Source organism: Pogoniulus pusillus, chromosome 41, assembly GCF_015220805.1.
Source record: "Pogoniulus pusillus isolate bPogPus1 chromosome 41, bPogPus1.pri, whole genome shotgun sequence".
Taxonomy (NCBI): Eukaryota; Metazoa; Chordata; class Aves; order Piciformes; family Lybiidae; genus Pogoniulus; species Pogoniulus pusillus.
In genome coordinates this window covers 2,463,806-2,490,991 of record NC_087304.1, presented here as the reverse complement: position 1 = coordinate 2,490,991, position 27,186 = coordinate 2,463,806, and the positions used below count along the sequence as shown (strand labels likewise).

The window sequence follows — 27,186 nt, the reverse complement described above, 5'->3', positions numbered from 1 at the left end:
AGCTCTCCATCAAAGTGTGTGAGTGCTCCTGGCAGGGCCCTGCTGTCACAGCACTAAACGACTCGGAGCTCAGCCAAGGTGCTTGCCGATGCCCATGGTGATGCAGGTGCTGGTGCTGTGGTGGACTCCGGAGCTCTTTACCCACCATCACTCAGGGGGACCTGCCCTGACCTCGGCCACTTTCAGCTCCTCCAGGTGCTCACAGGAAGGTGCAGCTGGGCAGCAACATGAGGGAAATCAATGACTCATGACCGGTTTGGGCAGGAAGGGACCTTCAAAACTCATCCAGTCCAACCCCCCTGCAGTCAGCAGGGACATCCCCAAGCAGAGCAGGTTGCTCAGAGGCCCAAACAACCTGATAGAGATAGGGCATCCCCCACCTCTCTGAGCAACCTGGGCCAGGCTCTCAACACCCTCTCAGTGAAGAATTTCTAGATTGGAGATGAGGAGAAATTTCCTTCCCCCAAAGGGTTACAAAGGCCTGGCCCAGGGCAGCTGTGGAGTCCCCATCCCTGGATCGCCTACACACAGCTCGGCAGCAGCTCTGGGACCACAGTACCACAGTACCACAGTACCACAGTGTCACAGTGTCACAGCATCACAGTACCACAGTATCATCAGGGTTGGAAGAGACCTCACAGCTCATCAAGTCCAACCCTTTAGCACAGAGCTCAAGGCCAGACCATGGCACCAAGTGCCACGTCCAGTCCTGCCTTGAACAGCTCCAGGGACGGCGACTCCACCACCTCCCCGGGCAGCCCATTCCAGTGGCCAATGACTCTCTCAGGGAAGAACTTTCTCCTCACCTCCAGCCTAAATCTCCCCTGGCACAGCCTGAGGCTGTGTCCTCTTGTTCTGGTGCTGGCCACCTGAGAGAAGAGAGCAACCTCCTCCTGGCCACAACCTCTCCTCAGGTAGTTGCAGACAGCAATGAGGTCTCCCCTGAGCCTCCTCTTCTCCAGGCTAACCAATCCCAGCTCCCTCAGCCTCTCCTCGTAGGGCTGTGCTCAAGGCCTCTCCCCAGCCTCGTTGCCCTTCTCTGGACATGCTCAAGCATCTCAATGTCCCTCCTAAACTGGGGGGCCCAGAACTGAACACAGCACTCAAGGTGTGGTCTAAGCAGTGCAGAGTACAGGGGCAGAATGACCTCCCTGCTCCTGCTGGCCACACCATTGCTGATGCAGGCCAGGATGCCACTGGCTCTCTTGGCCACCTGGGCACACTGCTGGCTCATGTTCAGGCAGGTATCAATCAGCACCCCTAGATCCCTCTCTGGCTGGCTGCTCTCAGCCACTCTGACCCCAGCCTGTATCTCTGCATGGGGTTGCTGTGGCCAAAGTGCAGCACCCTGCACTTGGAGCTATTGAACTCCATCCCCTTGGGCTCTGCCCATCTGTGCAGGCAGTCAAGGTCCTGCTGCAGAGCCCTTCTGCCCTCCAACCCAGCCACATCTGCCCCCAGCTTGGTGTCATCTGCACACTTGCTGATGACTGCCTCCATGCCCTCATCCAGATCATCTATGAAGATGTCCCTGAGGGACACCACTAGTGACAGCTGCCAGCTGGATGTGGCATCATTCACCACCACTCTCTGGGCTCAGCCCTCCAGCCAGGTCCTAACCCAGCACAGAGTGTTGCCACCCAAGCCGCGGGCTGACAGCTTAGCCAGCAGTGTGCTGCTGGGGACTCGAACCCACGACCCCAGCCCCTGCCGGGACCGCAGCTCCCAGGAGGCAGCGCCCGCGGAACCCGCCGCCGAGGAGCATCCGCCCCCGCCCAGCGCCGCCTCGCTATTGGTTGAGCAGCTGTCAATCTAAGCGAGAGCGGGCGCGGATTGGCCGAGGCGGAGCGGGGGCGGTGGGCAGGCTTCCTGCGGCCGCCTTTGCGCTGACCCCGGCATGGTGCGTGCGGGCTGGGGGTGCATGCCCGGGGGGTGTAGGTGCGGGGGTCCCTGCTCAGGGATGCTTCATGTCCGCGGGGGGCTTTATGCCCGGGGGGTCCTAGGGGTGGCCATATCCGCAGTCTGCATGTCACAGTCGGGGGTGCGTGCCCAGGAGAGTCCATACCCGAGGTGTCCCAGGGGGTGCATGAACAGAGGGCACATGCCCAGGAAGGAGGGTGCATAGCCGAGGGTCTGTGCCCGCGGGGTTCGAGCAGGGCGCTTGTTCGGGGGGGGCATGAACAGAGGGCACATGCCCAGGAAGGAGGGTGCATAGCCGAGGGTCTGTGCCCGCGGGGTTCGAGCAGGGCGCTTGTTCGGGGGGTGCATGAACAGAGGGCACATGCCCAGGAAGGAGGGTGCATAGCCGAGGGTCTGTGCCCGCGGGGTTCGAGCAGGGTGCTTGTTCGGGGGGGGCATGAACAGAGGGCACATGCCCAGGAAGGAGGGTGCATAGCCGAGGGTCTGTGCCCGCGGGGTTCGAGCAGGGTGCTTGTTCGGGGGGGGCATGAACAGAGGGCACATGCCCAGGAAGGAGGGTGCATAGCCGAGGGTCTGTGCCCGCGGGGTTCGAGCAGGGTGCTTGTTCGGGGAGGGCACGAACAGAGGGCACATGCCCAGGGCGCTTGTTCGAGGGTTCCATGTCTGGGATGCCCCAAGGAGACGCATGCCCGAGGGGGTGCACGCCTGAAGGGTCCATGCCCGGCGTGTCGCCCGGGGGGGGGGTTCATGCCCAGCACGTCCCGGGAGGTTGCACACCTTGAGGGATCCTTCCCTGACTGTCCCACGGCAGTGAGAGGGGCTGGGGAGGGTAGCAGGCAGCCCCAGTGTTGCAGGATGGTGGAGGGAAGGGGCTCGCCCCAGCTCCCTTTACCCTGGCTGTGAGGGGCTGGGTGCCAGGGTGGCCCCCTGCGGGTGTGCCCTCGCAGGCGGTGATGGGCGTGCAGGTGGTGGTGAGCCTGCTGGCAGCCAGCCTGATGCAGAAGATGGCCCCGCACTGCTCCTTCGCCCGCTGGCTGCTCTGCAACGGCAGGTACGGGGCTGGTCCCTCCCTCTTGGTGCCCGCGGGGGGCACTGGGCGCACCTGGCGCCGCTGATGCTCCCTGGCTCTCTTCCAGCCTCTACCGCTACAAGCACCCCTCGGACGAGGAGCTCTGTGCCCTGGCAGGGAAGCAGCGTCCAAGGAGCAAGCGGGACAGGTCAGCTCTGGTGGGCAGGAGGAGCTGCAGACCATCAACGCTTGGGTCTGGTGCCCTGGGAGGTCATCCTGGTGTGGCCCCTTGGGGCAGGGTGGCAGCGACAGCCTCAGGGCTGGTGCCGAGGAGCCCCAAACCTGGGACTTAACAGTGTCACAGTGTCACAGCATCACAGTATCACAGAGTCACAGTATCACAGTATCACAGAGTCACAGTATCACAGTATCACAGCATCACAGTATCATCAGGGCTGGAAGAGACCTCACAGCTCATCAAGTCCAACCCTTTAGCACAGAGCTCAAGGCCAGACCATGGCACCAAGTGCCACGTCCAGTCCTGCCTTGAACAGCTCCAGGGACGGCGACTCCACCACCTCCCCGGGCAGCCCATTCCAGTGGCCAATGACTCTCTCAGGGAAGAACTTTCTCCACACCTCCAGCCTAAATCTCCCCTGGCACAGCCTGAGGCTGTGTCCTCTTGTTCTGGTGCTGGCCACCTGAGAGAAGAGAGCAACCTCCTCCTGGCCACAGCCTCCCCTCAGGTAGTTGTAGACAGCAATAAGGTCTCCCCTGAGCCTCCTCTTCTCCAGGCTAACCAATCCCAGCTCCCCCAGCCTCTCCTCATAGGAACTGCCACCACTCAAGGGGCTTTTGGCACCACGGGGGCACAGAGCCAACCCTTTGCCTGCCACCCCGAGCTTGGCTTTGCCTTGCAGGAGGCTGAACGGTGTGACAGAGGACAAACCTCTCTCCGTGCCCCGGGACATCGACCTGCACCTGGACACCAGCCCCATCACCGCCGTGGATGCTCTTGGTGAACCCCCCCAGGCATCCCCGCTGCACGCAGGAGCCAGCACTGCCCTGGAGCCATGCCAGGGGTGCCCCACTGGTGCCCACAGCCTGGTGACCTGTGCCCTGTCGCCCCAGTGCTGCGCTACTTCCTGGACTACCAATGGTTCGTGGACTTCGCCGTCTACTCCACCGGCGTCTACCTCTTCACCGAGGGCTACTACTGCTTGGTGGACCCCCAGAAGGAGACCAACCTTGGGGTGCTCTGGTGCCTGCTGACGGTTGTCTTCTCCATGTATCCTTCTGCTGACTGCCAGGGTGTGTGGTGGGCAGGAGGAGCAATCTGCCCTCTGCTCAGCATCGTCATCGGTGCCGGCGCTGAGGGCACAGACCAGAGTTTGCTCAGCAGGTTTGCTGCTGACACCATCCAGCAGTGGATGGAGTCTGCCTTGACCTCTGCAAGGCCTCTGGCACCATCTCCCCTGAGATCCTGGGGAGCAAGCTCAGGAAGTGGGGGGGGGAAGAGCAGGCAGTGAGGTGGGTCAGGAACTGGCTGCAAGGCAGAGGTCAGAGAGTGGTGATCAGTGGTGCCAGGGCCAGCTGGGGAGCTGTGAGCAGTGGAGTCCCCCAGGGATCAGTGCTGGCTCTGAAGCTGTTCAGCATCTGCATCAGTGCCATTGCTGAGGGCACAGACAGACAGACAGAGTCTGCTCAGCAGGTTTGCTGCTGACAGCAAGCTGGGAGGCTTGGCTGAGAGAGCTGCAGGCTGTGAGGCCATCCAGAGAGGCCTGGAGAGACAGAGCTGGGCACAGGGAGCTGGGCACAGAGCCCTGGGCAGACAGAGCTGGGCACAGGGAGCTGGGCAGAGAGCCCTGGAGAGACAGAGCTGGGCACAGGGAGCTGAGCACAGAGCCCTGAGCAGACAGAGCTGGGCACAGGGAGCTGGGCACAGAGCCCTGGAGAGACAGAGCTGGGCACAGGGAGCTGGGCACAGAGCCCTGGGCAGACAGATCTGGGCACAGGGAGCTGGGCACAGAGCCCTGGAGGAGCAGAGCTGGGCACAGAGCCCTGGGCAGACAGATCTGGGCACAGGGAGCTGGGCACAGAGCCCTGAGCAGACAGATCTGGGCACAGAGCCCTGGAGGAGCAGAGCTGGGCACAGAGGAGCCAGCTGAGGTCCAACAAGGCCAAGTGCAGAGTCCTGCACCTGGGGAGGAGAACTAAACTGCAGCAGTGCAGGCTGGAGGTGACTGCTGGAGAGCAGCCCTGGGCAGAGGGAGCTGGGAGTGCTGGGGGAGAGCATCCATGGGCAGCAATGTGCCCTGGGGGCCAAGAGGCCAATGGGGTCCTGGGGGGCATTGAGCAGAGTGTGCCCAGCAGAGCCAGGGAGGTTCTCCTGCCCCTCTGCTCTGCCCTGCTGAGACCTCATCTTGAGCACTGCCTTCAGTTTGGGGCTCCCCCCAGTTGCAGAGGGACAGGAACTGCTGGAGAGAGTCCAAGGGAGAGCTGTGAGGATGAGGAGGGGACTGGAGCTGGTGAGGAGAGGCTGAGGGCCCTGGGGCTGCTTAGGCTGCAGAAGAGAAGACTGAGAGGGGATTGAATCAATGTCTCTCAATCTCTGAGGGCTGGGGGTCAGGAGGGGGGGACAGGCTCTGCTCACTGCTCCCTGGTACAGGACAAGCAGCAGTGGATGGAAGCTGCAGCACAGGAGGTTGCAGCTCAGCACAAGGGCAACTTCTTGGCTGGAAGGGTCCCAGAGCCCTGGCACAGGCTGCCCAGAGAGGTTGTGGAGTCTCCTTGTGTGGAGCCTTCCCAGGCCTGTCTGGATGTGTTCTGTGTGCCCTGAGCTGGGTTGGATGCTCCTGCTCTGGCAGGGGGGGGGGGTTGGACTGGATGAGCTCTTTGGCTCCTTTCCAACCCCTGACACTCTGTGGTCCTGTGCTCCCATCCTTAGTTCTCCCCTAGCTGAGATGAAAGCCTCAGATTTGGGAGGTTCAGCAACCCCTCAGTGAGGACCTCCAGAGCTGCCTACCCAGACCCTCCCCAGGGCAAAGGTGGCAGTGCCCTCGCGGTGTGGATGCTGTACCACACGCTACTGGGCAGGGGTGGGGGGGGGCCCACGAGTGTCCTGGGGTGGGGGTGGGGAGAGGATGGGGGGGGGGGAAATGTGTCCCTCAAAGCTTCCAGTTTCCTTGATGGGTGCCCCTTGCCCTCAGCAAGGTCTTCCTCATGGTGCTGCGCCACTACTTCCGCTCGGAGGAGGGGGGCGAGCGTTCCGTCTGCCTCACCTTCGCCTTCCTCTTCCTCCTCCTCGCCATGCTGGCCCTCATCATCCGGGAGGACTACCTGGAGTTTGGCCTGGAGCCCGGTGGGTGAGGGAGCATGGGGACAGGTGGGTGGGCAGGTGGCCCCCGGGGGCACCCCACTCATGGCAGGGTCGCTGCCCGCAGGGCTGGCAGGCGTCAGCAGCGACCTGGAGAGCATCCTGAAGCAGCAGGGCTGGGAGTGGATGTGAGTCTGGAGGGGGGGGGGGTCTGGGGAGGGGGTTTTGGAGGTGTGGGGTGGGAACCCCTCCAGGGCTGACCTGTGCCCACCAAGAAACCTTCTCTCTGCAGGGTGCCCCTTGCCAAGTTGGCCTTCAAGCTGGCGCTGGTTGCCCTCTGCTCCTTCCTGGGTGCCTGCCTGACCTTCCCGGGGCTGCGCCTGGCCCAGACCCACCTGGATGCCCTGAGGCTGGCAGCTGGCAAGCCCCTGAGACAGTTGGGTGAACTCTGGGGGTGGGGGAGGAGGAGGCGAGGGGGGCACTGCTGGCTTCTCCAGAGGGCAGTGCTGGCATTTCCAGGAGGCAGTGCTGGCATCTCCGGGGGTCGGTGCTGGCATCTCCAGGGGTTGGTGCTGGCATTCTCAGGGGGTTGGTGCTGGCATCTCCAGGGGTTGGTGCTGGCATCTCCAGTGGGTTGGTGTTGGCATCCCCAGGGGGTAGTGTTGGCATCTCCAGGGGGTCGGTGCTGGCATCCCCAGGGGTCAGTGCTGGCATCTCCAGGGGGTCGGTGCTGGCATCTCCCGGGGGCAGTGTTGGCATCTCCAGGGGTTGGTATTGGCACCTCCAGGGGTTGGTGCTGGCGTCTCCAGTGGGTTGGTGCTGGCATCTCCAGGGAGTAGTGCTGGCATCTCCAGTGGGTTGGTGCTGGCATCTCCAGGGGGTAGTGCTGGCATCTCCAAGGGGCGGTGCTGGCATCTCCAGGGGGCAGTGTTGGCATCTCCAGGGAGCAGTGCTGGCATCTCCAGGGGGTAGTGTTGGCATCTCCAGGGGTCAGTGCTGGCATCTCCAGGGGATCAGTGCTGGCATCTCCAGGGGTCAGTATTGGCATCTCCAGTGGGTTTGTGCTGGCATCTCCAGGGGATCAGTGCTGGCATCTCCAGGGGTCGGTATTGGCATCTCCAGGGGATCAGTGCTGGCATCTCCAGTGGGTTGGTGCTGGCATCTCCAGGGGATCAGTGCTGGCATCTCAGGGGGCAGGACCTTGGTTGGCACTCTGGCTGCGGGGTGCTGAGGAGCTTTGGTGGCAGGTGAGGGTGGAGGGGATGTGGGTGAGGAGCAGTCTGTGCCCGCGGAGGGGTCGGGGGGGAGCAGGCTGCGTGGCGGTGTCGGGGGTGGTCTCTCTGACAGCTGTGCCCACAGGGCCCTGCTCCACCTGAGTTTCCTGGCCCCCGTGCTGGTGGTGGTGATGTGGATCAAGCCAATCTCCAGGGACTTCCTCCTGCACGCACCCATGGGCAAGCAGACAGTGCAGATGTAAGTCGGGCAGCAGTGCCAGCTCCGTGCCCTGGCACCGCCCTCGCTCCAAGGGGAAACAGAGGCACAGCTGCCCAGCCTCACCCGCGGTGCCCAGCGGCACCACCTGCTCCATCAGACACCCCCTGGGGCACAGCAAGGGCTCTGCCTGCCTCTGACAGCTGCTTCTTTGCCCAGCATGTCAGACTCTGCCTACAACACTGCCCGCCTCTGGGCCATCGTGGGGCTGTGCCTGCTGCGCCTGGCACTCACCCGCCCCCACCTGCAGGCGTACCTGGGGCTGGCCGAGCGCTGGGTGGAGCAGCTGAGGAAGGAAGCTGGCAGGATCCCTGCCCTGGAGATCCAGCGCAAGGTTTGGGCTGCGGGCAGTGGGCTGGCAGCAGGGCTTGGGCCGTGGGCAGCAGCAGGATCCTGCTGAGCCCATGCCCGCCCCCTGCCTGCCACCCGCAGGTCACCAGGATCTACTGCTACGTCTCGGTGGTCAGCCTGCAGTACCTGGCACCCATCGTCCTCACCCTGCACTGCACCCTGCTGCTCAAGACGCTGGGTAAGGAGGAGGTGGCAGAGGGGCAGGGTGGCACCTGCCAGGCGGTGGCGGCAGCGGCTGCGGCTGCCTGGGGAAGAGAAGGCTGCAGGGAGAGCTTGGAGCAGGCTTGCAGTGCCTGAATGGGCTCCAGGAGAGCTGGGGAGGGAGTTGTGACAAGGGCTGGGAGTGCCAGGAGGAGGGAGAGTGGCTGGGAGCTGGGAGAGGGGAGAGGAGGAGAGCAATTCCCGACGGTGAGGCTGGGCAGACACTGGCACAGGCTGCCCGGGGGGGGGGGGGGTCTGGATGTCTCCTCCCTGGAGATGCTCAGGGCCAGGTTGGATGAGACCTTGAGCAAGCTGAGCTGGTGGAGCTGTCCCTGCCTGTGCAGGGGGTTGGAGCTGGCTGAGCTTTGGGCTCCCTTCCAACCCAACCCAACCCCTTCCATGGCTCCAAGGTGTCCCCAGGTGTCCCCAGGCTCTCCAGATGTGCTTTGCAGCTGCTGTGAACCCAACCCACGCAGCGCAGGTGCTGGGACCCAACCACCAGCGTGGGGAGGGGGCTGCAGCACAGTGCCTGACACCCCCCAGACCTGTCCCCCTGTGTCCCACAGGGCAGCACTCGTGGGGGCTGTACCCAGAGCCCCCTCCTGTGTCCCCGGCAGCGGTGGCACCGCAGCGTCCCGCGGGGCAGGGCGGGGAGGACGTCCGTGTGGCAGTGGAGCAGATCACAGGCATCCTGGGCAGCATCTTCACCCCCCTCTTCCTCCGGGGACTCTTTGCCTTCCTCACCTGGTGGGTGGCTGCCTGCCAGGTCGTCACCAGCCTCTTCGGCCTCTACTTCCACCAGTACCTGGCAGCCTCCTGACTGGGGGGGGAGCTGGGATGTGCCTGTGGGCACAGTCGGTGCCCAGCTGCTGGTGCCCTTGCCCCTGCCCTGGCTGCTTTCCCCCTTTGCACGTGCTGGTGGCACCTGTGGACATGCACCTGGGGACAGTTGTGCCACCAGCCCTGGGCAGGAGGGGGTTTATGGCTCCTGGGCCAGCATGGGCATCGCCTGCTCCTGCCACCCATCACCACTGTGCCTCTCGCCCCTCCAAGCCCTCTTCCCCTTCCTGGCCCCACATGGTGAGGGAGCAGCTGAAGCTCCCCACAGGTGAGTTTGCTGCTGCCTGCTCTGACCCAGCCTGAGGCCACTGCTGCTGTCATTTCCTTCGGGGGCAGCAGCTTCAGCCAGCCCTGGGCTGGTGGAGACCTCCCAGCCAGGCTGCAGCTCCAGCTTGGTTTGCCAGTGGAGGGCTGGGGGCTTGCTCTGCCTCCTGTTTGCCCCTCCATGGGCAAGTCTGGTTTTGTGGGGTCACTGCAGCTGGGTTAGAGCTGCTTGGGGTCGTCCCTCTGCTTGGTGTGAAGTCCTCAGCTCCAGCAGCCTCAGTTGTTGGCTGTTAGAAATAAAGAAGTAACCCAGAGTGTGTTTGGCCTCTCCAGGAGCTGCTGCTGGTGGCACTTTGTGACCATGAAGCCACTCAAATAGGAGCTTGGAGGTTGGGGTGGGGGGTCCCAGAGTGAGGGCAGCTGCCTTTGGGGAGGGGGAAGAGCAGCAAACCTCCTTCTGCCTTAACTGGACTTGAGCAAAGCCTGCAGCCCAAAACCTTGTGCCACTCGAGGAGACCTCAGCTGCACCCCAGCCCAGCTCCCTGCCTCAGGGATCACCCCGGGGGGATGCTAACAGGCTGCTCAGCCCAGCCGTGGCTGTGGGAGGCAGGGAACAGAGGACCTTGTCCATCCCAACCCCTTGTCCATGTCAGCCAAGCTCTTTCCCCTCACCACAGCAGGGCAGGGTGGGTGCTGCTGGTCCAGCTGCATGAAAAAGGATTAGCAGGTCTGGGCTGCTCAGAGAAAGGGAGAGGAGCTCTGATCCTATTTGATAGCCTTGTAATGGTCTTAATTCCCTCTTGCTAAGGGCTGAGATAAGAAGGCAGCCCCTTGCTGGTGTTAACAGAGTTAATCCAGGCACCCTCCTCCTCCTCCTCCTCCTCCTCCTCCTCCTCCTCCTCCTCCTCCTCCTCCTCCTCCTCCTCCTCCTCCTCCTCCTGCTGGGGACACAGAAATGGCCACAAGAAACCTTTCTGCACTCAGCTGAGGAAGGCAGAACCCAGAGCAGAGCCATAACCACCACGGGAGCAGGAGAGGTTTGGCTGACAGAATGGTGAGGGTTGAAGGGACCCCTGGGGCTCACCCAGTCCAACCCCACCCCTGCCAGAGCAGGGCACCCACAGCAGCTTGCCCAGGGGCACAATGTGCCAGGGCAGGGGTTTGGAAGCTCTGCAGACACAAACCTCTCTGGGCAGCCTGCTCCAGGCCTCCAGCACCCTTCAGGCTCCTCCTCGAGTTTAGATGCAGCTTCTGCTGCTGCAGTTTGTGCCCTGCCGCTGGGCACCACTGAGCAGAGCCTGGTGCCATCCTCCTGCCACCCAGCCCTGAAGTGTTGCTGAGCTCCAAGAAGGTGCTGCAGCAGCTCTGGCACTGAGGGTAGAAAGGTGGCAGGAAGCCACAGCCTGGCCAGGAGCAGGTTGCAGCCATTGCAGGTCCCTCTGGATGCTCTGGAGAGCATCTCCTGCATCCCTCCTTGCTCCAGCAGGGCACCCATGGCAGCTTGCCCAGGGGCACAATGTGCCAGGGCAGGGGTTTGGAAGCTCTGCAGACACAAACCTCTCTGGGCAGCCTGCTCCAGGCCTCCAGCACCCTTCAGGCTCCTCCTCGAGTTTAGATGCAGCTTCTGCTGCTGCAGTTTGTGCCCTGTCGCTGGGCACCACTGAGCAGAGCCTGGTGCCATCCTCCTGCCACCCAGCCCTGAAGTGTTGCTGAGCTCCTGAAGGTCGATTGGCCAGGGCTGGGTGATAGGTTGGAGTGGATGAGCTTGGAGGTCCCTTCCAACCTGGCTGATTCTATGCTAAGGACCTGCAGCAGCTCTGGCACCGAGGGTGGAGAGGTGACAGGAAGCCACAAGCTGGCCAGGAGCAGGCTGCAGGGTTGGGGTGGGACCTGCTGCAGCCCTCAGCTGTCCCCCTGGATGCTGTGGAGAGCATCTCCTGCACCCCTCCTTGCTCCAGCAGGGCACCCACAGGGCACCCACAATGCCCAGGGCAGGAGTTGGCAGCTCTGCAGACAAGGAGACTCCACAACCACTCCCAAGGTGGTGCTGCAGCAGCTCTGGGGTAGAAAGGTGGCAGGAAGCCACAGTCCGGCCAGGAGCAGGCTGCAGGGGAGGACCTGCTGCAGCCCTCTCCGGTCCCCCTGCCCTGATGGCTCATTTATCTAAGGTCCCCGAGGCAGCGGGCAGGGGGGAATGAGGGGCAGGGAAAGCCTCCGCAGCAGGAGGATGGTTGCTAGGGCCGGGGGTTGTGCTGCATTCAGACATGCAGACAGTTCCTCCCCCGAGACCTGCCCAGACGTGACCCTCTCCGGCGGGGACAATGACTGATGGAGCAGCCAAGAGCAGGAGACAGCTCCACAGGCACCCAAATTGGGCCACATCAAATGAAATGAGGCAGCCACACCCACCCTCTGCCCCATCCCTTCCCCCCCCCCCCAACCCCCCCCCCCCCAAGTGATTTGGACTCTTTTGTGGCTTTGCTTTAATCAGCAGGAGGGCACAGGGCTGGGCTCACAGCTGGCACCGAGAGGTTGTGTTGGTGCAGAGGCTCCACTGGCACCAGGGTTCAGAGTGGCACCAGGAGTCCCTCACCGTGACCCAGCTCTGGCATGGCAGCTGCCCTGCTCCCCACACTTGTCTTGGGTGGGCACCAAACCACACTTGTCTTGGGTGGGCACCAAACCACACTTGTTTTGAGTGGGCACCAAACCACACTTGTCTTGGGTGGGCACCAAACCACACTTGTCTTGGGTGGGCACCAAACCACACTTGTTTTGGGTGGGCACCAAACCACACTTGTTTTGAGTGGGCACCAAACCACACTTGACTTGGGTGGGCACCAAACCACACTTGGCAACGACCCCAAGCTTGGGGCAGCTCCTGAGGCTCTGCCTTCATGCCCTGGCAGGGAGGGAAGTGGGGAGCCCTGTCCTTCCACCCCACTTCCACCCGAAACGAGCTCCCTTTGCTGCTCCCCCTGCCTGCATCCCGCAGCTGGGACGCTTCTAACCATGGTTCCCTCCACGGCTGCAGCCCAGCTGGGCACTGCCCTGCACACAGGGAGCCACAAAGCCCAAGGTCAGGATGCCAGCGGCTGGTCCAGGAGCTGCTCTTCAGCTCAGCCACAGGAGCTAGCCAAGGGCTCAGCCTCTGGCTCGGTTCCTCTGGCAGTGCCCGCAGGGCATCACCTCTGCCCCGCAGGCTGCAGGGAGGCGACTCCGGGAGGTCTGACCTGGTCCTCACCCCTGGCAGAGCATCTCAGTGCCACATCCACTGGAGCCGGAGCTGGAGCTCAGCCCCAGGACCTGAGCAGGGCTGAGCAGCAGCCAGGAGACCCCCAAGGTGAGGGGAGGCACCGAGCCATGGCTGAGCCGACAGTGCCACCTGCTGCCACCGCTCGCCCGCCCAGCCCCGCTCTGGGCACGGCGCAGGGCACAGGGACGGCAGAGGCCTCCTGGGCGAGAGCCACAGGGTTTGGAGCTGTGGGTTCCAGGCCAGGTTGGTGTAGCGGGGCGGGGGGGCACAGGGGGCAGCTGGGCTTGGTGATGGCTTCAGCATCACTGAGGCCGGAAAAGGCATCTCCGGTGCCATGAGCCAGCTCCGGAGCTGCTGCTTCCCTTCCTCCCTTTCTTCCTCTCTTCCCTTCCTTCCTCCCTCCCTCTCTTCCCTCCCTCCCTCCCTCCCTCCCTCCCTCCCTCCCTCCCTCCCTCCCTCCCTCCCTCCCTCCTCCCTCCCTTCCTTCCTTCTTCCTTCCTTCCTTCCTTCCTTCCTTCCTTCCTTCCTTCCTTCCTTCCTTCCTTCCTTCCTTCCTTCCTTCCTTCCTTCCTTCCTTCCTTCCTTCCTTCCTTCCTTTCCTCTCTTCCCTTCCTTCCTCTTCCCTCCACCCTCCCTCTTCACTTCCTCCCCCCCCCCCCCCGTCCCTTCCTTCCCTCTTCACTTCCTCTCCCCCTTCCCCTTCCTCCCCCCTCCCCCTTTCCCCTTCATTCCCTCCTCTCCTCTGCTTCCTTCCCCCCTTCGTCTTTCCCTTCCTTTCTCCCCCTCCTCCCCTCTCCCCTCCCCTCCCCTCCCCTCCCCTCCCCTCCCCTCCCCTCCCCTCCCCTCCCCTCCCCTCCCCTCCCCTCCCCTCCCCTCCCCTCCCCTCCCCTCCTCTCCTCTCCTCTCCCCTTTCCTCTCCTCTCCTCTCCTCTCCTCTCCTCTCCTCTCCTCTCCTCTCCTCTCCTCTCCTCTCCTCTCCTCTCCTCTCCTCTCCTCTCCTCTCCTCTCCTCTCCTCTCCTCTCCTCTCCTCTCCTCTCCTCTCCTCTCCTCTCCTCTCCTCTCCTCTCCTCTCCTCTCCTCTCCTCTCCTCTCCTCTCCTCTCCTCTCCTCTCCTCTCCTCTCCCCTCCCCTCCCCTCCCCTCCCCTCCCCTCCCCTCCCCTCCCCTCCCCTCCCCCCCAGCTTCTCCCACCTTCCACACCAACCCATCCACTCTGTCGGTCTCTCCTAGCACAGGAGCCAGCTTTGGAGGCAGAGTCAGGCCCCCAGCCCGGACCCTCCCCCCCCATCCCCCCGAGCCAGGTCCCCTCCCTCCCCCCGGGGGCAGCAGAGACCCTCCAGAGGCCGTTTTTTATTAAATATACATCCTCTCTTGGCACAAATCTCCAAATATAGAAACGTTCTCAGGGTACCAAAGTGGCTTCACTGCAACAAAAGAGAGCTCCGGGGCCGAGGGCAGCAGCCCAAAGGGTCACACCCACAGAGGGCCACACACGCGTGGGGCTGCTGAGGACACAGCTGGCCAGAAGGCAGGGCAGAGGTCTGGGCTCAGAGGTGCCCAGAGCAGGCAGGGAGCAGCGAGCACCCTGCAGCACATGGCAGTGGAAGGGGGAGGGGAGGAGGAGAGGGGCAAGGGAGCCCCAAGAGCAAAGACAAGGCTGGTTTGGAGGGAGGTCACCTCCTCCTCTGGACCACTCCAGCCAAGGAGGGGCCATAAGGTACCTCCTGGTTGTGCCCAGAGCCCAAGTGCCCACCCTGGCACCAGGGCAAGGGCATGGGGAGGAGTCCACTCTGTCTTCTCCTCCTCCTGCCCACCCTGGCACCAGGGCAAGGGCAGGGGAAGGAGTCCACTGTCTTCTCCTCCTCCTGCCCACCCTGGCACCAGGGCAAGGGCATGGGGAGGAGTCCACTCTGTCTTCTCCTCCTCTTGCCCACCCTGGCACCAGGGCAAGGGCATGGGGAAGGAGTTCACTCTGTCTTCTCCTCCTCTTGCCCACCCAGATACCAGGGCAAGGGCATGGGGAGGAGTCCACTCTGTCTTCTCCTCCTCCTGCCCACCCTGGCACTGAGGAAAAGGCATGAGGAGGAGTCCACTCTGTCTTCTCCTCCTCTTGCCCACCCTGGCACCAGGGCAAGGGCATGGGGAAGGAGTTCACTCTGTCTTCTCCTCCTCTTGCCCACCCAGATACCAGGGCAAGGGCATGGGAAGGAGTCCACTCTGTCTTCTCCTCCTGCCCACCCAGGACTGGCACCAGGCTTGCTTGGGGTTGCCACAGTGTTTCTGCTCAGAGCTTCCTTTCATGCCTCATCTGCTTTTGTCTTAAAGACACCAGAGGGTGAGGATGATGGTGCTGGGGTCCTCCCAGGAGGAAGGCCAGGAGAAGCTGCCAGAGGCACCACTGCCTTTGCAGAGAAGCTGTGACAAACTGCCCCAGGGGAGCTCCCAGGGAGCACCAATGCCACAGTGCCCACCCCATGGCTTCCTGCCTCAGGAGGCTGCACCTCCTTCTCCTGACCCTGCCAGCCACCAGCCAGCTCTGCACCTCCCCAGGGACCTGGCAGAGGTCTGCACAGGGCACACAGGGCAAAGGAGGCTGCAAGAAGCCAGCTCAGGTCCCACCTCTTGCATACTCCAAGTTCCTTTAGTGATCCTCCCAGCAGCTCTTCCCAGGCCACCTCTGAGAGCAAGTGGGCATGAGGTGGAGGTACCAACAGAGGTACCAACCAGCAGCACCGTGAAGGCAAAGTGCTGGGAGGAGCCAAGGGATGAGGCTGGACCTTGAGAAACCTTCCAGCAAACTTTCTGCTCCCACTCCCCCCAAAGGCCTCCAACTTCTCCCTCCCCCTTCACCAGCACCCCTGGGAGAGGAGGGGAGAGAGGAGAGAGGAGAGAGGAGAGAGGAGAGAGGAGAGAGGAGAGAGAGGAGAGAGGAGAGAGGAGAGAGGGGAGAGAGGAGAGAGGAGAGAGGAGAGAGGAGAGAGGAGAGAGGAGAGAGGAGAGAGGAGAGAGGAGAGAGGAGAGAGGAGAGAGGAGAGAGGAGAGAGGAGAGAGGAGAGGAAGGGAGGGGAGGGGGAGAAAGGAAGGGAAAGATGGAGGGGGGAAGAAAGCAGAGGAGAGGAGGGAATGAAGGGGAAAGGGGGAGGGGGGAAGGAAGGGGAAGTGGGGAAGGAAGGGAAGGGGGAGAGGAAGTGAAGAGGGAAGGAAGGGAAGAGAGGGAGGGAGGGAGGGAGGGAGGGAGGGAGGGAGGGAGGGAGGGAGGAAGGAAGGAAGGAAGGAAGGAAGGAAGGAAGGAAGGAAGGAAGGAAGGAAGGAAGGAAGGAAGGAAGGAAGGAAGGAAGGAAGGAAGGAAGGAAGGAAGGAAGGGAGGGAGGGAGGGAGGGAGGGAGGAAGGAAGGGAGGGAGGGAGGAAGGAAGGGAGGGAAGAGAGGGAGTGAGGGAGGAAGGAAGGGAAGGAAGGAAGAAAGGGAGGAAGGGAAGCAGCAGCTCCGGAGCTGGGCTGTTTGGGTGCTGCTCTCAGAGATGGAAATTTGCCATTTCCTTGGCCCTGACTTTCCTGGAAGTGCTAAGTGCAAGGCTGAGGGTGTAGAGGGAGAGAGGGAAAGCAACCAAGAGGGGGAAAAAAACTCCAACCCAATCCAGCACAGGATGAATGTTTGGTGGTGAAGCACGAAGGGGCTGTGAGGAAGGTGGAGATAAAAGGGTCTGAGGAGAATGAAGTGGGAAAAAAAAAAAGAGGGAATTTGTGGTAGAAAAGATGCTCTAAAGAGGTCAGCTGGGGAATATTCCTGTTAGACTTTGTCTCCTTCAGTCCAAGCTGAAGGCAGTGAACCTTCCTGGCCCTCATCCAGCCACCTTCCCTGTCCAAAGCACGCCCAAAGCTCCTCGGGCACTCATTCCAGGCAGCAGAGATCTGGAACATGTGGCAATCACGCAGGGATTAAGAGAAGGGAAGAGAACACTCTGCTCCTCCTTGCCTACATTGGAACCGAAGGAGGACACCCCCCACCAAGGCTATTTAACCCTCTCCAAAGCAGTTAACAGTTACTGAACGCTTCTGCCCAGGAAACAAAAGCTCCAAACCCTTCCAGACTGCACTCAGAGCTCTGTCTCTGGATAACCACTCAGCCTCCAGCACTTGGAGCCATGTGCTTGGCCCCAGGGTCCACTGAATTCAGATCTGGGGCAGCTGCTAAGCCAGGAACAAGTTCTCTGAGCCCAGGGCTTCCAAGTCTGGCTGTGCTCCAGCTTGGAGTGCCCAGCTCCAGATCTGCTGCCTGCACCGAGCTCCAGCTGCAGGCTGGGCGATGCCAGGGTCAGCCAGCCAGGAGGTGCCTCCTCCATGGGCTCCCCCTTGGTTTCACACACTCCTGAGGTGGGGACCTGCACAGATCTGCCCTCCCCTTCAGAGCCAAGCAAGAGGCCAGGCAGTGCAAAGCCTTGCTGAGCCAGCACCCAGCAGCAGTGAATCCACTTCTGCTGCTATCGGAGCTCAGCCAAGCTCAGCATCTCCTGAGCTGCCTTCTCAGATGACCTCCTGTGCTGGGCAGCAAAGGAGCCTGCCCAAGCCTGGATGCCACAGCTCAAGCTTCCTCTTGTCTTCACAGTGCACCCATGGGCTGTGCAGAAAGCTCTGTGCTTCGAGCTGGCAGCCTCCAAGCTGGGCAAGAAGCTGGCATGGGCTGGGCACAGCCAGGCAGAGTCGAGGGCTGAGACCTCGCTGCTGGCCTGCACCTTGCTGCTGGTGCAGGGGGCAGCTGCCTGGGGACTTCCTCACTGGGCCAGAGGAGCTAAAGACAAGAGCAGAAGTAAATTGGCTTCTCCATTGGAGAAAAGAGAGCAGAGGACTGACCAAAACTTCCTGCAGCCAAAGAGGAGAGCTTTGACCACCATCCAGCAGCAAAACCCAGCCCAGGCAGAGCTCTTGTGGCTCTCTGAACATCACCACCTCAGTGACAGGTCAAGCAGTGACTGCAGGCAAGCTTCAGGACAGAAGATCAGCATCTGTGGGCAAGGAGGAGGGAAAGGCTGAGGCCAACACCCCAACCACTGGAGTCCAACGGCCCCCAGGTAGGTCCTGGGGGCACCACGCACACAATACTGCAGCACACTGCCCCTGCCCACCACATGGGAGTGCAGGGACTCAATCCCTCGGGAATTATTTGGCATCAGAAGCAAGCAGTGCTCTCCCAAAAAGTACAAGTGCAAAGAGAAACAGAGAGGGGGAGGGGAAGGGAGGGGAAAAGAAAGCTCTTCCTACCGGTTGTGCAGCTACCTCCGAGCCCATTCCTTCAGCCCCGAGATAAGGTTCAAGGCTCCAACAGCTAAGAAGCAACCACCAGAAAGGGGCAGCTTTGAATTGCTGCTTTGTTTTGTTTCCTTTGCTCCACCGTGGCCTCTTAACCAGCTGCAAAAGGGATTTGTCTGAGCTTGGCTTACATAACCTGAGCCTCCTCAGACAAGCCTGAAGTTTGCTCTGACCTCTCCTGTGCTCCAAACTGAACAGAGGCAGCGGAACAAGCAAACAAAACAACTTCCCCACCCCAACCCCCCCCCCCCAAATAAAGTCTCCATTTTGCCTGAAAACTGCTTGGAACCAAAGAGTCAAAAGGGTTTTGCTGCAAGGATTGGCCCTGGGTAGCATTTCTGGGGGGTCAAATCCTGTTTTCCCAAGGACTCAACTGGCCCAGAAGGAACTCCAGGAATAAAAGGTCTGGGTTGTGGGGGGGGGAGGGTGGAGAAACAAACGGGAGGTGGCAACAACCTAGAGAGCAGGCACCGAGAGACAAGAAGGTTGCTGAGAAGCAGGGACAGCAGCTTGGGTCAGCTCCCAGGCTGCAGCCACAGGGCTTGGGGGTGTTTGTTCTTGCATCGTGCAGCAGCAGCAGCAACGCTGACAGGAGAACACTGCTGAAGGCTGCAGCGTGGAGATTCCTCAGTGCGTGGACAGCACAGGCTGAGGTGACTCCGGCAGAGGAGAGGATGTGCCCCTCAAAAGCACGACTGCAGCTCCACTCCATCGGGTCTGTGACTGCAGGCACAGCCTCTGCTCACCAGCACTGCCCAGAGGCGTCAGAAAGGGACCTGCAAACCGCTCACGATCTCCCTCCCTGCTGCCCGCAGGCGCTGGGGAGCTCAGAGGCAGGCTGCAGGCGTGGGGCACAGGATGGAATCCAAACCAGAAACCAGGAGAACAGCAGGGAAAGGGCAGCAGTTCCAGCTGGGGCTCACATTCCACTTCCAGAACAAAAGACCTGTCCGATCCTGCTGCGTCCTGCTGCTCCCAGGTCAGAGGAATCTGCAATTCCCTAAGGACTGCCTGGGAATATTGCACTTGGCAGCCTGCCTCCAGCTAAGATGTGGTCAGTAGCCAAAAACTGCTTGCCAGGAGCAGCAGTCAGCCCCCCCTCCAAGCTCCAGGGGCTCATCCCAGCAGCACTGAGTCCTCTCGTTCATCATCCACAGGTGAGGAGCCAGCAGCAGCAGCAGAGGTCAGTTTGAGAAGCTCCACTCCTACCACACCAGAAGGCTTCAAGCAGCTACTTCAGAGGCCTCAAGTTTGCAGGACTGGAAGAAGAAACTCGGTTCAGGGGAAGAAGTTAAGTCTCAGGTGGAGGCTTCCAAATGATTCAGAGGTTCATGGAACAACAAACAACAGCAACAAAAAACCAACCCAAAACACCAAGAGGAAAAAACAAAATCCAACAAGAGGGGGAGGGGAAAAAAAGAAACCACCAAACCAAACCAACCGAGAACAAAGCCAAACCCAACCGAAGGAGGGGAGATGGCAGCTGCAGCAGAGCAGGTGTGAAGAGAGAGGGGGAGGTCAGCACTGCCCTAAGGGTGCCAGGCTGGCAGCGGAGCTGGCAGCTGCTACCTCTGCGGGCCGGGGCTGTGCTGCAGCTTGCGGAGCAGGATCTGAGTCAGGTCGAAGGTGGTGAAGCTGATGCCCACCGCGATGGGGCCCTTCACCCAGTTCATGCTGAGCCCTTTGTAGAGGCCCCGGACGAGTCCCTCTTCGCGGACGATCTCCTGCATGGTGCGCAGGATGGAGCCGTAGGTGTGCCCCAGCACCCCTGCCGTCTGCATGCGGCGCCGCACCACGTCCAGCGGGTAGGAGGCAGACTGCCCGATCAGCCCCGCACACGCTCCGAACAGCAGCCGCTCGGCGGGGGAGGGCTGCGCCCTGCCGCTGTGATCTGCGGGGAGAGAGCAGCTGAGAGCCTCCCGCAGCGCCCACGGCACCCAGGGCAAGGGCTTCCTGCAGTGCCCATGGCACCCAGGGCAAGGGTATCCTGCAGTGCCCGTGGCACCCAGGGCAAGGGCATCCTGCAGCGCCCACGGCACCCAGGGCAAGGGTATCCTGCAGTGCCCGTGGCACCCAGGGCAAGGGCATCCTGCAGCGCCCACGGCACCCAGGGCAAGGGCATCCTGCAGCGCCCACGGCACCCAGGGCAAGGGCTTTCTGTAGTGCCCATGGCACCCAGGGCAAGGGCATCCTGCAGTGCCCATGGCACCCAGGGCAAGGGCATGCTGTAGTGCCCATGGCACCCAGGGCAAGGGCATCCTGCAGCGCCCATGGCACCCAGGGCAAGGGCTTTCTGTAGTGCCCATGGCACCCAGGGCAAGGGCTTTCTGTAGTGCCCATGGCACCCAGGACAAGGGCATCCTGCAGCGCCCACGGCACCCAGGGCAAGGGCATCCTGCAGCACCCAAGGCACCCAGGGCAAGGGCTGGGATCTGTGGGGAGAGAGCAGCTGAGAGCCTCCCGCAGTGCCCACAGCACCCAGGGCAAGGGCATCCTGCAGCGCCCATGGCACCCAGGGCAAGGGCATGCTGCAGTGCCCACGGCACCCAGGGCAAGGGTATCCTGCAGTGCCCATGGCACCCAGGGCAAGGGCATCCTGCAGCACCCACGGCACCCAGGGCAAGGGCTGGGATCTGCGGGAAGAGAGCAGCTGAGAGCCTCCTGCAGCACCCACGGCACCCAAGGCATCCTGCAGCACCCATGGTGCCCAGGGCAAGGGCATCCTGCAGCACCCACGGCACCCAGGGCAAGGGCTTTCTGTAGTGCCCATGGCACCCAGGGCAAGGGCTTCCCACAGCACCCACAGCACCCAGGGCAAGGGCCTCCTGCAGCACCCATGGCACCCAGGGCAAGGACTGGAATCTGGGGGGAGAGAGGAGCTGACAGCAGAGAGCCTCCTGCAGCGCCCACGGCACCCAGGGCAAGAGCCTCTTGCAGTACCCAGGGCAAGGGCTTCCCATAATGCCCACAGCATCCAGGGCAAGGGCTGGGATCTGGGGGCAGAGAGAAGCTGACAGCAGAGAGTCTCTCACAGTGCCAACAGCACCCAGGGCAAGAGCCTCCTGCAGCACCCACAGCACCCAGGGCAAGGGCCTCCTGCAGCACCCACAGCACCCAGGGCAAGGGCCTCCTGCAGCACCCACAGCACCCAGGGCAAGGGCTGTGATCTGGGGGCAGAGAGAAGCTGACAGCAGAGAGTCTCTCACAGTGCCAACAGCACCCAGGGCAAGGGCTTCCTGCAGCACCCACAGCACCCAGGGCAAGGGCCTCCTGCAGCACCCACAGCACTCAGGGCAAGGGCCTCCTGCAGCACCCACAGCACCCAGGGCAAGAGCTGTGATCTGGGGGCAGAGAGGAGCTGACAGCAGAGACCCTCTCTGCTCTCTGGAGCAGGCTGCCCAGAGTGCCTGTGGAGTCTCCTCCTCTGCAGAGCTTCCATCCCCACCTGCCCACCGTGCCCCCGGGCAAGCTGCTGCCTGTGCCCTGCTTTAGCAGTGGGCTTGGAGCGGGTGAGCTGCAGAGGTCCCTCCCAACCCCTCCGTGCTGGCAGCTCCCACAGCCTGCCCTGCTCCATCTGCCTTTACCTGCATGCAGCTTCTTCAGCGTCTCATAGGTGAAGAAGCTGAGCCCAGCGTAGGGGATGACTCCCAGGATGGTTGGAGTGAAGCCTCTGTACAAGGTCTTCAGCCCTTCCTCTCGGGATATTCGGATGAAGACATGGACAATGTTGCTGTACCTAGCAGGTGGAGGGGGGAAAAGCCAAAGCCTGATATGAGGAGGAAGCTGCTGGCAGAGAGAGTGATTGGCACTGGAATGGGCTGCCCAGGGAGGTGGTGAAGTCGCCGTGGCTGGAGGTGTTGAAGCCAAGCCTGAATGGGGCACTGAGTGCCATGGTCTGGCTGGGGGCTGGGTTGGGCTGTTTGAGCTTGGAGCTCTCTTCCAACCTGCCTGATTCTATGACCTGCTGAAGGAATCACCACCGAGTCCAGAAGCCTGCCCAGCAGTGGAGAAGCCAAGCACCAGCTCTCTCCAGCCCTACCACCACAAGCTGCCTGCCCTCTCCCAGAGCCACAGTGCCCAGGCTCTGCTGGGGGAGAGAGCAACCTCTGCTGCCAGCTCCTGCACTCACTGCTTGCTTCATCAGCACTCAGACCCCAGCTCTAAGGGGGTTTGTGACACCAAAAGGCTGTTTGAGCTTGGAGCTCTCTTCCAACCTGCCTGATTCTATGACCTGCTGAAGGAATCACCACCGAGTCCAGAAGCCTGCCCAGCAGTGGAGAAGCCAAGCACCAGCTCTCTCCAGCCCTACCAGGGGAGAGAGCAACCTCTGCTGCCAGCTCCTGCACCCACTGCTTGCTTCATCAGCACTCAGACCCCAGCTCTAAGGGGGTTTGTGACACCAAAAGGCTCTGAGCAAGAAGTGACCCAGAAAATGGGAATAAAAAAACCCATCTGACCTGAAGAGCAATTTCTGCCCTGGGGGGGGGTGGTGGTGGTGGTGCTGGTACCTGCTTGCTTTGGCACTTACATCTCCTTCGGCGTGACAGCCATGCGGGCACGGACCATGTCCAGGGGGTAGGTTAGGATGGCAGCCGTGGTGCCTGCCAGAGAGCCAGCAATGAATCGAGGGAAGGGACTCAGCGCTCTGAGGTGAGAGAAGAGACCAAAGACATCACCTGGAGGTGGAAATGCTGCCTGGCTCCCGGCTCTACTCTGCCGCCTACCGCACCCCTCCCCCTGCCTGTGCGCTCAGGAGAGGCTGCTGGGGGCTGCGGGGGGGTGGGGTGGGCTGTGAGTTGCTATCTGTGATGGAGGCTCAAGAGGAAAGCTGTGGTGAGGGCAGCAAAGCTGCCTTGGGGTGGCTCAGACACCACCTGGCACAGAGCAGGAGGCTCAGCCCCCGTGCCCAGCTCAGGTGGCAGTGCCAGGCTGGATCCTGTTGCTTCTCTCTCTCAGTTTTGCCTGCACAGGGAGGTGCCCACTCAGCGTCTAGGCCACTTCTTGCTCATGCCTCTAGGGGACAGGGACTCCTCCTCCCAAAGCTGTCCCCTGTGCCAGAGGAGAGCCCAGCCCTGTGCTCGGCTCCCTTCACACACCCTGCAAAGCCACCTGCAGAGAGCAGGCAGCACAACCCTGTGCCAACAGAGCTGCCAGCTCGGGAACCTCAGCCACCTGCTCACTCCCTGAGCTCTCTGGGTCCCACAGACTGCTCCAAGCCTCCTCCTCCTCCTCCTCCTCCTCCTCTGCAAGGACCAAAGCCAGGCTGCATCTTACTTTCCCTGGAAGCCGTAGTAGCTGCCCAGGAGCTGCTTGTACTCCTCGTGGGCACAGAACTGGATGGCAGCGTAGGGGATCACCCGGACCATGGTGGCTGAGTTCCCTCTCCAGAGGCTCCAGAAGCCCTCGTTGAGGTAGGTGTGGTAAATCAGCCTGTAGGCTTCCTGCAGGCAAGGGAGCAAAGGGCACACAGGGAGGTGGTGGTGAGAGGGAGCCCAGACAATACCAGGGGGCAAAAAGGTGACTCCAGGGCTTAACCTCTCCAAGGCCTCCTACCCACCCCAGCCACAAGGAGCTGGCAGCAGCTGAACGATGCTCAGAAGCCTCCAACCCTCCCAAGTTGGTTCAGCTGCTCGAGGCCTCACCCAGCCTGGCCTTGAACACCCCCAGGGAGGTTGTTTGTTCGCTGTGAGGGTGCTGGAGGCCTGGAGCAGGCTGCCCAGAGGGGTTGTGGAGTCTCCTTCTCTGCAGAGCTTCCAACCCCACCTGGCCATGGTGATCCTGGGCAGGCTGTGGGTGCCCTGCTGGGTTAGGGGTGGGGGGGTTGGACTCAGGCTCCTGTGGTTCTGTCAGTTAGTGTCATGTCACAGGCAGAAGCTGCAGCATGGGCAGGGACTGAGGCTCCTCTGTGCCAGGCACAGAGCAGAATAAAACCCATGCCCAGGGAAGAGCAACGTCCTGAGGAGCACTGCAAAAGCTCTTCCCTTCTCTGCCCTCTCACTGCAAGTGCTGCTAAGGAAACCCAAGCAAGAGAATCCACTACATGCAGGCAGAGGATGCTCGAGGGGCATCAGTGCCACGGATCAAACAGCTCAGGTCAACAGGAGACAGACAGCAGCAGCAGCAGCAGCTCACCTTGGCAGAGAATCTTTTTGAAGACACTGAAAAGAGATGAGAAAGAGAAGGATTAGATCTTGCAGTGCACTGAGACAGCTCCAAGAAACCACAGAGGGGTAAAGCTGAGGCAGGAAAGGGGGAGGCAGGAAAGGGGGAGGCAGGAAAGGGGGAGGCAGGAAAGGGGGAGGCAGGAAAGGGGGAGGCAGGAAAGGGGGAGGCAGGAAAGGGGGAAGGCAGGAAAGGGGGAGGCAGGAAAGGGGGAGGCAGGAAAGGGGGAGGGCAGGAAAGGGGGAGGCAGGAAAGGGGGAGGCAGGAAAGGGGGAGGCAGGAAAGGGGAAGGCAGGAAAGGGGAGGGCAGGAAAGGGAGGAAGGCAGGAAAGGGAGGAAGGCAGGAAAGGGGGAGGCAGGAAAGAGAGGAAGAAAGGGAAGGGGGAAGGCAGGAAGGGAGAAGGCAGGAAAGGGGGAGGCAGGAAAGGGGGAGGCAGGAAAGGGGGAGGCAGGAAAGGGGGAGGCAGGAAAGGGGGAGGCAGGAAAGGGGGAGGCAGGAAAGGGGGAGGCAGGAAAAGGGGAGGCAGGAAGGGGAGGAAGAAAGGAAAGGGGGAAGAAAGGAAAGGGGGAGGCAGGAAAGGGGGAGGCAGGAGGAGGGGAAGGCAGGAAAGGGGGAAGGCAGGAAAGGGGAAGGCAGGAAAGGGGAAGGCAGGAAAGGGGAAGGCAGGAAAGGGAGGAAGAAAGGAAAGGGAGGAAGAAAGGAAAGGGAGGAAGAAAGGAAAGGGGGAGGCAGGAAAGGGGAAGGCAGGAAAGGGGGAAGGCAGGAAAGGGGGAAGGCAGGAAAGGGGAAGGCAGGAAAGGGGGAGGCAGGAAAGGGGAGGCAGGAAAGGGGGAGGCAGGAAAGGGGAAGGCAGGAAAGGGGGAAGGCAGGAAAGGGGAAGGCAGGAAAGGGGAAGGCAGGAAAGGGGAGGCAGGAAAGGGGGAGGCAGGAAAGGGGAAGGCAGGAAAGGGGGAAGGCAGGAAAGGGGAAGGCAGGAAAGGGGAAGGCAGGAAAGGGGAAGGCAGGAAAGGGGAAGGCAGGAGGAGGGGAAGGCAGGGAGGAAGGGAGGGAGGGAAGGCAGGAGAAAACAGAGAGGCTTTAGAATAAAGAAAGGCTTTAATGCTTCCAAACTCTCTTTATCATGAGGGCTACAGGAGAGCTGGGAAGGGACTTCTGATAAGGGCTGGGAGTGTCAGGACAAGGGACAATGGTTTTGAGCTGGGAGGAAGGAGATGAAGGAGAAATTCTTGACAGTGAGGGTACTGAGACACTGGCACAGGTTGCCCAGGGAGGTTGTGGAGCACAGAAGCACCCAATGTGATCAAAGATCACATTGGGTGCTTCTGTGCTCCACAACCTCCCTGGAGTTGTTCAGCCCCAGGTTGAATGAAGCCTTGAGCAAGCTGTTCTAGCAGGAGGTGGAACTTGCCTGATCCTTGAGGTCCCTTCCAACCTAACCCATTCCATGATCTGAATCCCACCCCTGGCAGGGAGCTTAAGGAGCCAGACCAAAGGCAGCGCTGGGACAAGCTCAGCTCTGCAGGCAGGGAAGATGATTCCCATGGGCAGCTGCTGACTCCTTGCAGCCTCCACCCTCACCTCCTCCCTCCCTTTGCTTGTGACATGCCCAACCTCAGCTGAACCAAAGTGTTTTGACCCTGCTGAAGAAAGCACAGCACATCCTCAGCATCTGCTGCCAGCCTGCAGCCAGCTCAGGCTTTAGCTGCCCACAGCTTCACCCCCTTCCTGCTGCCAACCAAGCCCAGGGCAGCTGAGAGTCAACTCAAAAACCCAAATCTCATCCAGGGATTAGGTTAAACCTTCCCCTTTGCATTTAATATCTGGGATGTCAACCAGACTGAAGCTTCTTGGCTTCCCCTCCCCACCCTTCCCCCATGCCTGCTGCACTCTGCACTGCTCTTTGGGACCAGCCCTGGCTGGCAGCTCCTGCACTGCCACCAGGACCTCAACACCTTGAGGCTGAGCCTCTCCTCCCCCCCCCCACAGCCCTGCCCAATGCCTCCAGTTCCAGCTGCATGGACTTCATCCTCAGTCACACAGATGAGGAAAGGCTCAGGAACACCAAGTGAGGTGCTCCAGCTCCAGGGCCTCCTGCAGAGCTTCTCCTCCCAGCCCCAGGGCAGGCACAGCCTCGCTCTCAGCCTTCAGCAGGAAGCTGCAACGGTTCAGGCACCTCCTTCCAGTGCCACCCCAGCTCCAGGGCCAGCAGAGACATCTGGAGTGCTACCAACCAGCCTCTCAGATGCTGCTTTGGCAGTGTGCCCCAGAACTGTCCCTTATGTCACACAGCATGTGGCCAGCCACAGGCACCTGTCCCAAAGCAGCACCACAGAACCAGGGAGCTGTTTAGGCTGGAGGAGACCTTTGAGATGCTCCAGACCAACCTCAGCCCAGCACTGCCAGGGCACCACCAAAGCACAGCTCTCAGCACCACATCTCCATGGCTTTGAGCCCCTTCCAGGGATGGAGACTCCACCACTGCCCTGGGCAGCCTGGGCCAGGCTTTATGGCAAGCCTTTGGGGCCAGAAATTGTTCCTCACAGCCAACCTAAACCTCCCCCGGGGCAGCTTGAGGCTGTTGCCTCTTGTCCTGTCAAGGTGCATCTGTGTCACACTGATACACCAAAGCTCTTGCTCAGTACCAGGAGGCTTGGAGCCAAGAGCTGCCCAGCTGATGGACTCCTGCCACCAGCCTCCCATGAGCCAAAGGAGAGGTTTTAGACTCAGTTGACTGTGCTGGTGTCACTGCTCTGCCTGCACCCTGCCTGCACCCTGGAGAAGAGGCTGGCTGAGCAGAGCAGAGCAGCTGCTTTGGGTTCTCCTAACAAGCAGGGAGCAAAAGCCAAGGGGACTCACCTTGAAACATGATTTTTGTCCTGTCCAGTGGAGCTACAGCAGTTTTAGCCACAGCACCAGCCAGGGCCCCAGACATCAGGGAATTGAGGACCTTCTTCTTCTCCTGGTTGCCCTGGAACAAAGCATTGCTCAGAAGGACACAGCCAACCCCAGCCAGAGCCTGTGGCTGCCTCCTCCCTGGGGATGCTCAAGGCCAAGCTGGATGAGGCCTTGA

The 27,186-nt window shown here is 61.4% G+C and overlaps 2 protein-coding genes across 3 annotated transcripts in view; one reads left to right on the top strand and one right to left on the bottom strand.

Annotated features, from left to right (window-relative positions):
- Window positions 1-1,850: 1,850 nt before the first annotated feature.
- On the top strand, window positions 1,851-9,706 carry TMEM161A (transmembrane protein 161A). Its single transcript, XM_064175165.1, has 12 exons — window positions 1,851-1,900; window positions 2,868-2,971; window positions 3,057-3,137; window positions 3,850-3,947; window positions 4,061-4,217; window positions 6,139-6,290; window positions 6,373-6,433; window positions 6,538-6,681; window positions 7,605-7,718; window positions 7,896-8,070; window positions 8,169-8,265; window positions 8,855-9,706. The coding sequence occupies exons 1-12, from the start codon at window positions 1,898-1,900 to the stop codon at window positions 9,106-9,108; spliced, it is 1,440 nt and encodes a 479-aa protein (XP_064031235.1). The 5' UTR covers window positions 1,851-1,897; the 3' UTR covers window positions 9,109-9,706.
- Window positions 9,707-18,216: 8,510 nt separating this feature from the next.
- The window catches only part of SLC25A42 (solute carrier family 25 member 42), a 29,473-nt gene continuing 20,503 nt past the window's right edge, over window positions 18,217-27,186 (bottom strand). The window contains exons 3-9 of one of the 2 annotated variants that reach the window (XM_064175197.1): window positions 26,973-27,084; window positions 24,086-24,111; window positions 23,228-23,394; window positions 22,482-22,598; window positions 21,538-21,689; window positions 19,523-19,844; window positions 18,217-19,212 (exon numbers count right to left, since the gene is read on the bottom strand). In XM_064175197.1, the coding sequence (XP_064031267.1) occupies window positions 19,185-19,212; window positions 19,523-19,844; window positions 21,538-21,689; window positions 22,482-22,598; window positions 23,228-23,394; window positions 24,086-24,111; window positions 26,973-27,084 (924 nt within the window). In that variant the 3' untranslated portion in view covers window positions 18,217-19,184. The remainder of the gene's footprint in view (window positions 19,213-19,522; window positions 19,845-21,537; window positions 21,690-22,481; window positions 22,599-23,227; window positions 23,395-24,085; window positions 24,112-26,972; window positions 27,085-27,186) is intronic. The other variant, XM_064175198.1, reaches the window with a different exon arrangement.